The sequence below is a fragment of the Heloderma suspectum genome, chromosome 9 (assembly GCF_057233095.1).
Source record: "Heloderma suspectum isolate Gila_16-S chromosome 9, 16-S_ref, whole genome shotgun sequence".
NCBI classification, from domain to species: Eukaryota; Metazoa; Chordata; class Lepidosauria; order Squamata; family Helodermatidae; genus Heloderma; species Heloderma suspectum.
Genome location: NC_139466.1, coordinates 27,587,910 through 27,598,250, shown reverse-complemented (window position 1 = coordinate 27,598,250; position 10,341 = coordinate 27,587,910). Strand labels below are relative to the sequence as shown.

The window sequence follows — 10,341 nt, the reverse complement described above, 5'->3', positions numbered from 1 at the left end:
GAAGCGAACAGCACGTGAACGGCTGACCGCAAAGGCTTGTGGGGAACGGAGTTCGGGATCAGAGGCAAGCGGACGAAAACGAGGAAGGAGGAGAAAGAAAGGGAAAGCGCCGCGCGTCCTCTCGGGAGCTGTAGTCCGTCACTGCGGCGTACGCCGGAAGTAGGATGGCGGAGTTACCTCCGGATAGGATAACCGAGAGAGAGCAGAGGTCATTTCCTCCTGCCTCGTTAACCTTTTCAGTGCCTCCAGACTTAACACCCCCCCCATCTTTCTTTCTTTCTTTCTTTCTTTCTTTCTTTCTTTCTTTCTTTCTTTCTTTCTTTCCAATCACTTTCTCAGTTTTTAATGACGTGACGGGAAGGAGCCGTTGTTCTTCTGACTCCGTCCTCTCCCCTTCCTTCCTTCCTTCTTCTTGGCTTGGCTTTCCAGCTCCGCGCAGAACGTGGCCTACGATTCCCACGACCCTTCGCGGCGCGGATAATTTACGCACCGCCTTTCCGCCGCAGGGGCCGACGGGGGTTGAGTGCCTGGCTCGGTGACTACGGCTCCCGGCGTCCTCCGCGCTCCGAGGGCCTGCTGGAAAGATGGGCGAGGAGGAGGAGAAGAAGCCGCGGGTGCTGCAGATGGTGAGGCCCGAGCGGAGCAGGCGCTGCCCCGGCGGCCGCCCGGTTTGCTTTCTTTCCCGGGCAGCACTCCTGTGCCTTTAAGAGCTGGCACGACAGGCTGAAATCCAACAGATGAAGCTTTCCCTCTGGCCGTGGCCGTCCAAGTGGATTTCATTACACGAGAAGGACAGCAGAGGACCAATTAAGCTATCGCCGGTAGATTTTAAGAAATTGATGATGCCATTCCTCTACGAAGCTCAGGGTCGCCTGTTTGGTTCTCTTCTCTCCCCCCCCCCCCGCCATTTTATCCTCTCAACAACCCTGTGAGGTAGGGTGGACCAAGAGATCTCATGTAAGCTGATCTAAGGGCTCTTTTTTTGGCCAAACAGCAGGGTAAATGTGCCTTAAATAAATACTGACTGGCCGAAGGGCATCCCGGGGTGTTCACGGCTGAGCGGGGCTTTGACCCTTTGTCTTCCTGGCGCACCCGTGGGCATACTAGTGGCCGCAAACAGCGTTTCCCTGCCTCTATTAAAGTCTATGCAGTGATCACGTTCCACAGACTTTAGTAGAGGTAGGGGAAAGGGTGCCCTGGCAAAAAACGGATTAAGGGGGGTACCCTCCCCCCCAAGACCCTTCACATTTTGCATGGCTGAAATTCCAATTCCAATTGAATTTTATTGCACTGGCAACCGGTCATCTGCAAAACAATGAACCAGGCCGTACAGCTAAAACATATTTAAATTAAAAAACCACCACCACCACTGCTTACCTCCAGAAATTCAACAACCCTTGAAATCTAATATTTAAAACCTAAGACCAAACCATTTCGTCTTATCTTACCTTGAACTAAGCACAATTTGGGGGTTTGAATTCAAAGCCCCTTGTCTCACTTTCAAAGCAGAATTAATATATTTTGCCGTTCTAAAAGCAACATAATATTCCGATCCATTTAATAACATAAGCACCTTATCCCTTGATGTTTCCAACCTCTTTTTCTTTAGGAGCGGAAAAATATATTTGGATCTCAAGTTGTCATATTTAGCACACTCTAGCTGGAAGTGAAGTCCTTCCTCTATTGTCTTGCAACCGAATGGACATAGCTGACATGACCTGGATACATTAAGAAATCTTCCCTCTACTAGGCTGAAATTCAACATGTGAAGCCTGCCGGAAGGAGCTTCTGATAATGAAAAAAAATGGCCTCCCTAACCTGGAGGATTGTCTCTGTTTTTATGCAGGGAGTTATACTGCCCAGGCCTAATTAACACAGATGTCATGTGCTTTCCAATGAAAAACCAATCCTTGAAAGGCCATTTGTTTTTGTTTTTTCCCTTTCAAATTCAGTGGCTGGCCCTGCGCTTAATGTTATTAGTGGTGGTGCAACAAACCAAAGAGGTGAATCTTTTCCTGCTGTTCTTGTATCCATTGTGGCAAGCTGATGGTCAAGTGTCCAGAGTAGGGCCATAAAAGAAAAGATAGCAACCCTCTATTATCCCAATAGGTGGAAGGCTGGGTGAGAGAAACTTACTCCCCACTGATGCTCCCTGTAAGGAGGTTTTTTTAATTTTTGCTTTACACAAGGGACTGTTCAGAAGTGACATCTCTCACCTGCAACTTGAAGTGGCACGGTCCAGTCCTACCTTTCACACAGGAACAGGAAACCTGTGGCTCTCCACATGTGTTGTTGAACTCCCAGCTCCATCAGCACTAGTCTGCACGGCTGAAGATCAGGGATGATGGGAATTGCAGTCTAGCAAAAAGAGAGAGAGAGAGAGAGACCCCCATCCTGCCTTAAGACTTTCAGGATCTGATGATCTATTTATTTTTTTATCTCCACCCCCACCCTCACAGGTACGAGCTGAGGGGTCAGATAAGAGCTGTGTCACATTCGTGCTCCACAATGAGGACCATACCCTTGGCAACTCCCTTCGGTACATGATCATGAAAGAGTAAGTAAAGTTCCTGTTGCCTCAGTGATGGTGTAACCCGCACACGGGTTGCCTAAACCAGCTATTGCTCACCAAGAAAAGGAGCCTGTGCCTGTGTACTCATGTGTAACTAGGATAGCAAGGATCTGCTAAATCAGTGGCAGCTGGATCATATCTCTTCTGAACAGTGGTGTAGTGGAGGCAGGGCTTGCAAGGACACAGCGGCAGCACTTTTTTATTGGGCAGCATCAGCACTTTTTTTTATTAGGAGGGATGCTGGCCTCATCTGCCACCCTTTTCAGAATTCCCTGTTTCCTCTGAGTGTAAGTGCAGTTCTCACAGTAGCCAGTGGGCGGGTGGAATTAATTTCCCCAGTAACAATATATTGTTTCCTGTTGTAATGCAAAATCTGGGGATGGCTTGGTCTTGAATGGGCAATGAGGATTCCTTCGCTTAACAAAAGACCTGCTCCTAGCAGATGAGAAGTCCTCAAACTGGTTTGTTGATATGGATCAAGCAGCCTGCAATTTTGGAGTCTCCTTGGGGGGTGGCTGTGGAGACTGTCATGAGGAGTGCCTGCACTCCCAAATTTACCACTGTACCAGTGCTTCTGAGCCAGGGGCTTTGGCTGGTTCAGAATCATTTGGCCCAGTTCTGGGTTCAGGTAGACGTGATGCAGGCGATCTGTGATAGAACTGTTAATGTTTTCTTACATTAGGACTGGGGAGAAATGCCCCTGACCCCTCCAATTTCATGTGCCTGTTTGCTGTGAAATGGGGAGGAGTTGTTCCAGTGATTTGGGCGGGGAGGAACCTCCTGAAACTCTGCAAAGCTCTGTTGGGTTGCTGGCTGCGATTTTAGATCAGCCAGAGCATCTTGATTTGAAGCTAGGAAAAATGGCCGTTGCTGCAGAAAGATGGGAGGGAGGAGGGAGTCTGCAATTCCCCACCAACCCCGTTTTCCTCATTCTGGGAAATCTAGAATGGCAGCCACCTGCCTGCTGAGGCCTTGAAGAGCTCCGTCACGGTCCCACCCCATGGGCCCACACGCACCCAGCCCTTCAAAAGGTGGAAGAGGGGAGGCTGTTTTTACTCCCCCTTCCACTGCCAACACCCCCCCCACTCTGGCAGCTGTAGTCCAGCACATCTGGAGAGCACCAGATTGGGGAAGGCTGGTTTATTTCAAGGCTCCCTTCTGCTTCCTTAGCCCCAGTTGAACTGCTGATGGTGCTGCGAGTTTCCTTTTCCCACTGTATAATCTCTCTCTTTCTCCATAGCCCTGAAGTGGATTTCTGTGGTTATAGCATCACCCATCCTTCTGAAAGCAAAATCAACTTCCGCATTCAGACCAAAGGTGAAGCCTGTGGCCCCGCTTGCTGGAGGGCCAACAGAGCTGGCCTGCCCACTTCTTCCCTTCATGAGAAGCATTGTTCCCATGGCTTCGGGGAGGTTTGCGATTTAACTGTTATCCACATCCCACCTTCAGGTTGTTGTGGAGCAGGGAGGCAACTTCTTCCATTCTGTCACTGGACATGGGGGCAAAGGTATTTAGTGTAGTGGCAAAGAGACTGAGCTATGAATTAGCAAGCTCCCAGCTCAAATCTTGCCTCTGCTGCTATCTTGCTAGGTGGCCTTAGGCAAGCCACTCATTCTCAGCCTCAGTCGCTCTCCCTCCATCTGCAATACGGAAGATAATAATACTGGCTTAACTTCCATGGTTGTTATAAGGATTGCAACTAGAAAATGCCCATGAAGTGCTCTGAACACTTGAGAACGCCGTACACATGTTAACCATTAGAACCCTGTATATCAGGTTGCCTTGTCACCATAGGCAACTAGGAATTTCATGCAAGTGAATATCTGAAATTCCATTCGAGCAACTGAGGAGAAGGACAGAGGAGGGACAGATCATTCTGTCCCTTTTTTGCCAGCCCATTTGGTTTTCCTAGCTGTGGAGGAAGGAAAATCCTTTCCTTCGTGGCCAGCATGGAAACAAGGGCTAGTAGCCTCTTAACAGGCTAGTAAAAAAATATTGCAGGCTTGTAATTTTGCTGGCTAGTAATTTACAAGGGTCAAGTATTCTTCTTAGCCTGTTGATGCTTGTCATACAGGATTGCCAGCAGGTTGGAGGCCATTATTATGGATTCTTGCCTGCAGGCAGCTCTCTCTCCTGGTTCCCCGTAGATCATGGCTCCCCTGGGCATGGAGAAAGTGCCTGTGGAGAGGAAGGGTCTGGGTCCTTCTAGTCCTGCCGACACAGAATGTTTCTCTGTTCATGTAGGAGGCCTGCCTGCTGCCGAGACGTTTCAGAAGGGACTGGAGGAACTCGTTGGTGTCTGCCAGCATGTGCTTAGCACATTTGAGGTGGGTCAGCTCATCATGTCCCCACTGAGGTTGATGATGATATCATTTAAGGCAGGGCTGGACAGAAGTTATATCTCCAGATGTTTTGGACTTCACCTTCCACCATTGCTGACCATCCTGGCAAGGGCTTATGGTCTGAAACATCTGGAGATCCTCTGTCTGCCCACCCCTGATGAAGAGTAGGGATCTTTTAGGCTGGCAAAGAGAAGCTTAAGGGGAAGAGATGATGGCTATCTTCATATACTTAGGGGCTGTCACACAGCTCTTTTTCAGGATACTCTGTTACGTCCTCCCCCAGTTTTCCTCCCACCCACCCACAGTCAGTCAGTCAGTCAGTCAGTATTGTGTTGCACTGAGCATGCTCAGTCCTCATTGCAGTGTTTTGGGAGTCACCTACCACCACCAGCATTAGGGTTTATTCCTATAGGGTTTTTGAACTTCTGCAAACTTCGTTGTTCCCTTCTCTCTCGACGCCCTCCACCTCCTGTGGCCATTCTCTCTGCATTGGTGCATGAACAGGGCTTGGGGTATATTACATTCATAGGAGGAGACACCAGAAGGATACTGTCTCTGAAGTCAGGGTCACCCCTAATCAGGGGTTCTGTAGTGGCGGATTTCCTGCATTGGTGAGGGGTTGGACTAGGTGATCTTTGAGGTGCCTTCCAGCTCTGTGACTTCATAATTACACTTCCCTCACTCAGGGTCTTTGTTTACTCTCCCTTGCAGGCAAGTGTAGCAGAGTACAAGGCCCAGAAGGATGTGAACATGGAGTAATCAGTGGCGCCAACATGATGGGCATCTCTGTACATAATGACCGGTTTGGGATTGTGACTTGTGGGAAAGAGTTTTTTTTTTTTTTACAGATTTAGTAGGATTTTTCTAATAAATGCTGGATGATGAAATCCTCATTCTCCATTCAGTCTCAGTCCATGTTTTTTTTTTTTAAACCCACACATTTGTTTTCTGGGGTGTGTTGAAAATTTTGTTTTAAAATTACATATTTTGTAAACAACTTGAAAAGCAGTTGAGCAAACTTGTATGCCTTAATATAAGCATTGGAAAAAGGGGATTGTTGACATTCACCAGTAAATACTGACAGTCCCTCCGTTAGTGATGGTCATTATTCAGTAGTGATTGTAGTTTTTCTGGTTTGTGTTAATATAGTACACAATCTCCAACTTTGGCTGGTCACAAAATATATTTTAATTTGACTGTCGAATCTGTTTTTAAATCAAACTTGTAATGTTTTGGGTTGTTTTTAAAGTGAGATTGATTTAGCGAGGTATTACCCCTGATGTTTTACACGCCTGAGGCATGTAAAGGTTTTATCAAGTCTCAGTGCTTATAAACAAAGCCGTGTGTATTCCAAAATTGCATTGCACAAAAGTGGAACTAGGTATTACCGGGGAGGAGAAGACAGAATGTCGCATCCTGAGAAATGCAACCTGCTTTTCAAAAAAAGCAAGTTTCTAGCCCTTAGGGCCACACAGAATAGCTTCAAAGTATGCCAGCAGTGCCTTATGGAATCAGAAGCTGGGGCAAGGTGGTAGAGCAGGATTTTCAAGGGCAGGGTTTCAGTACCTTAAGTAGCTTTTTGGGATTACTGGCAGTGTCAGTTTTACCAAATGACCAAATTCATGCATGCAAGGAGTGTCCTTTGATGAAGGCGGGGTGGAGAATTTCAAGCTGGTTGGAGCATTCCCACCTTAAGAGGTAACCCCAATGGGGAAACCCTCCCTCATCACTGACCAGTTTAGGGTCTGTCTCTTAAAGAAGTGAAGTGGCATCTGCTGGGGCTCTCTCCTGCATGTTACATCCCGACTTCATCCTAAAGGGCGGAAGCTGGCGGGGTGATCTGGCTTCTTGGGTCCCCGGACAGTCCAGGCTAAGTAAAGGGGCTGCGAGGTAGGCTGGTCGTCTGTAGGGCAGTTTTCCTAGTCTGGTGCCCCCATGGATGTTTTGGACTACAACTCCCAGTATTCCTGGCCACTGGCCATGCTGGCTGGGGTGAATGGGAGTTGAAGCCTAACACATCTGGAGGGCACCAGGTTGGGGAAGGCTACTATAGGGACTTTACCCTCCTCACACCGCCTCTGCCCTTGCTGCCAGGACAGAGTTTGTTGCCAGGCCCTGCCTGCTCCTGTTGACAGCAGGGCTCCATTCCGCTGCAGTGATCTGCAGGTGCCGGAGGCAGGTGCCTTCTCCCTCCTCCTTTTCACTCACTTCCCCTTCAGGCCGGGCTATGGATCTTTGTGTCAAAGAGCTGGGCTGCAGCATCGGAGCCCCCCGCCTCCCGCTGCCATGGCCTCAACAGCACCCCCTAACCTCCCCACCCTGCCCCGCATGTGCAGTACCAGTAGAGGAAAAGGGGGCAGTACAATATTGTTCAATTAGGGCTCACAAAATGGGAGCTCCGTGGTCCAGCATCTACTTTGCATGCAGAAAGTCCCAGGTTCCATCCTTGACCTCGCCACTTAAAAGGATCTGGTCACAGGTGATGGGCAAACCCTTCTCTGCCTGAGACTTACCCCCCACCCCACCCCAAACAGCTGCTGCCAACCAAAGTTGACATTATGGGGCTGGATGGATACATGGCCTGACCCACTGAAGGACACCTTCACATCTGTTCAAGGGCAAGCCCAGCAGACACGTGGTACCTGCCCAGTGGGTCTTACAACATCCTCTGTCCCTTGTATGTGAGCCTCTGGCACTTGTGGGGTTTCCTGTGCGATGTTTGCATTACCCAAGGGTGCATGCGAGACCAACGACCAAGGTAGGAGTATTAAGTGTTTAGCAGATTCCCGAGCCCCCTTTGCAATGAAGAAGAAAGGCTCTGAATCTTTCATATGTGGAGGAAATATTTTATTCACGTGGAGCTGGGAGAACAGCAGGGCTTCGAATGTCACCATTTTTCTGTTTGGCAGTTCCTTCCCCTACAAATTGACAGACGCTGTCCTGGGGATGGGTTGACAGTGTGTTTTTGCTTCTGCTGGTCAGGAAGGAAGCTAACCCCAGGGCTTCTGAATAAGGCCCCTTCTTGCTGGTTCTCCTGTGAGTTAATATTCCCCAGTCACTGAGGCTGAGAATACAGCCTTGGTGACTTCTGGGAAGATTAGGGCAGGGCGATAACCTGTGGAACAACAACATCACTCCTGCTCCACACACACAAGCACGCACCTGGTGCCATCCCAAGATGTGAAACAGCTGCAGGTTGAGTACAGGTTCAGGCTGAGTACAGGACTGGTGGGAGGGGAAAACTTAATTGCCAGTAACTATTTATTTATTATTAAATTTATTAATCGCCCATCTGGCCGGTCACCCAGCCACTCTGGGCGATGTACAACATACCATAAAACAATTTAAAACAATAAAATTCTACCATAATTTTTTTTTTTAAATACCCTAACCCACCCCAAATGCCTGCCTGAACAACCACGTTTTTAATGCACGACGGAAGCTCATTAAAGAGGGGGCATGACGGAGTTCCCTAGGGAGGGAGTTCCACAGAGTGGGGGCCACCACAGAAAAGGCCCTCTCCCTCGTCCCCACCAGTCTAGCTGTCCTGGCTGATGGGACAGAGAGAAGGCCATCCGAGGCTGATCTTGTTAAGCGGCCTGTCTGGTGTTGCTGGAGGCGCTCCTTAAGATAGGCTGGGCCGGAACCATATAGGATTTTAAAGGTCAAAACCAACACCTTGAATTTGGCCCGGAAAACAACTGGTAACCAGTGCAACTCCTTCAGCACTGGAGTGATGTGATCTTGCCGGCGGCTGCCTTTAATTAGGCGAGCTGCCGCGTTCTGTACCAGCTGCAGCTTCCGAACAGTCTTCAAGGGTAACCCCACGTAGAGCGCATTACAGTAGTCTAAACGAGAGGAGACCAGGGCATGTACTACCAATGGGGGCAGATGGTCGGGAAGGAAGGGGCGCAGCCGCCGTATCAGATGGAGTTGATACAGTGCTGTCCGGCTCACAGCTGACACCTGAGCCTCCATGGACAGCTGGGAGTCCAAAATGACCCCCAGGCTGCGGACCTGGTCTTTCAAGGGTAGCCGTACCCCATTCAACACCAGGTCAACATCCCCCAGCCTCCTCTTGTCTCCCACCAAAAGTACCTCGGTCTTGTCAGGGTTCAGCTTCAGCTTATTCCTCCCCATCCAGCCACTCACTGTCTCCAGACATTTGGACAGGGATTCTACAGCCAACCTTGGTGAAGATTTGAATGAGAGGTAGAGCTGCGTGTCATCCGCATATTGATTACACTGCACCCCAAACCTCCTGATGATAGCCCCCAGCGGCTTCACATAGATGTTAAATAGCATCGGGGAGAGGATGGAACCCTGTGGCACCCCACAAGTAAGTGGCCACGGGTCCGAAACCTCCTCTCCCAGTGCTACCCTCTGGTACCTGCCGGAGAGGAAGGACCGGAACCACCGCAATACAGTATCTCCAATGCCCAACCCCTCCAGGCGGTCCAGGAGGATACCGTGGTCAACGGTATCGAAAGCCGCTGAGAGGTTGAGAACAAGGAAGGAGCATTCACCCCTATCCAGAGCCCTCCTCATATCATCCGCCTAGGCGACCAAGGCCATTTCTGTCCCATGCCCAGGCCTGAAGCCCGACTGAAATGGGTCTAGATAATCAGTTTCTTCCAAGTGTGCCTTCAACTGCACCGCCACCACCCGCTCACTAAACTAAGCTTTAGGAGAGGCATTTCTACCTTTTTGAATGGGGAAAACAGTGCACAAAAGCCAGGAAACTACCAAACTATTGGGCGGGGGGAGAGTGTGGTGCCAGGGGAAGAGGGCAGGGCCCTCTGAGGAACCCCAGAGGGCTGGATTGAGGAGCCCAGGAGGACCAGAATTGGTCCCTGGGCCTGGGCTTCACCCCTGCTCCATCTTCTGTGTAACAGTCCTACAGATACTTGAGGACTGCTATCATGTCTCCTCTCGATCTTCCCTTCCTCCACTCAGAATTGTCCCCTACCCAAAAAACCTGAGTTCTCCCTCCCACCCGGAGTTTATTTTCCTTTTTTCGTTTGTAATTTTACAAACCTTGGGGTTTCCCCAAGCCTACTGGTGCCGCCTCCTTATGCGTTGTTTTGGCTACATAAGAACAGGCACTCAAAATACTAGAACCCAATGGGGGTCATCCCATGAAACTGATTGGTGGGAGATTCAGGACAGGTAAAAGGAAGGACTTGTTCACGCAGCGCATAGTTAAACTATGGAACTCGCTACCACAGGAAGTAGTGATGGCCACCAGTTTGGATGGCTTTAAAAGGGTTGGACAAATTCCTGGAGGAAAAGCCTATCGGTGGCTACCAGTCCTGATGGCTATGTGCTACCTCCAGTACTAGAGGCAATGAGCCAGTTGCTGGGGAACGTGGGTGGGAGGGTGCTGTTGCACTCATGCCCTGCTTGTGGGTTCCCAGTCGGCAGCTG

The 10,341-nt window shown here is 49.6% G+C and overlaps 1 protein-coding gene across 8 annotated transcripts; it reads left to right on the top strand.

Annotated features, from left to right (window-relative positions):
- The first annotated feature begins 567 nt into the window (after positions 1-567).
- LOC146338537 (DNA-directed RNA polymerases I and III subunit RPAC2-like) lies at positions 568-8,260 on the top strand. 8 transcript variants are annotated; one of them, XM_084814003.1, is made up of 5 exons: positions 568-821; positions 2,460-2,557; positions 3,813-3,889; positions 4,817-4,899; positions 5,626-8,260. In XM_084814003.1, the coding sequence occupies exons 1-5, from the start codon at positions 738-740 to the stop codon at positions 5,671-5,673; spliced, it is 390 nt and encodes a 129-aa protein (XP_084670129.1). In that variant the 5' UTR covers positions 568-737; the 3' UTR covers positions 5,674-8,260. The 8 variants fall into 8 exon arrangements, with proteins under 8 accessions (XP_084670129.1, XP_084670130.1, XP_084670128.1 ...); XM_084814004.1 differs by having other exon boundaries at positions 568-626; positions 5,626-6,225; XM_084814002.1 differs by having other exon boundaries at positions 568-626; positions 3,813-3,984; positions 5,626-6,225.
- Positions 8,261-10,341: the final 2,081 nt, after the last annotated feature.

Bases quoted from the DNA above. Each gene is read 5' to 3' on its own strand.
- LOC146338537 (XM_084813997.1), top strand. From the start codon at position 738: ATGAAGCTTTCCCTCTGGCCGTGGCCGTCCAAGTGGATTTCATTACAC. The intron at 2,558-3,812 runs GTAAGTAAAGTT...CTTTCTCCATAG, and splicing joins CGGTACATGATCATGAAAGA to CCCTGAAGTGGATTTCTGTG. The intron at 4,080-4,816 runs GTATTTAGTGTA...CTGTTCATGTAG, and splicing joins CACTGGACATGGGGGCAAAG to GAGGCCTGCCTGCTGCCGAG.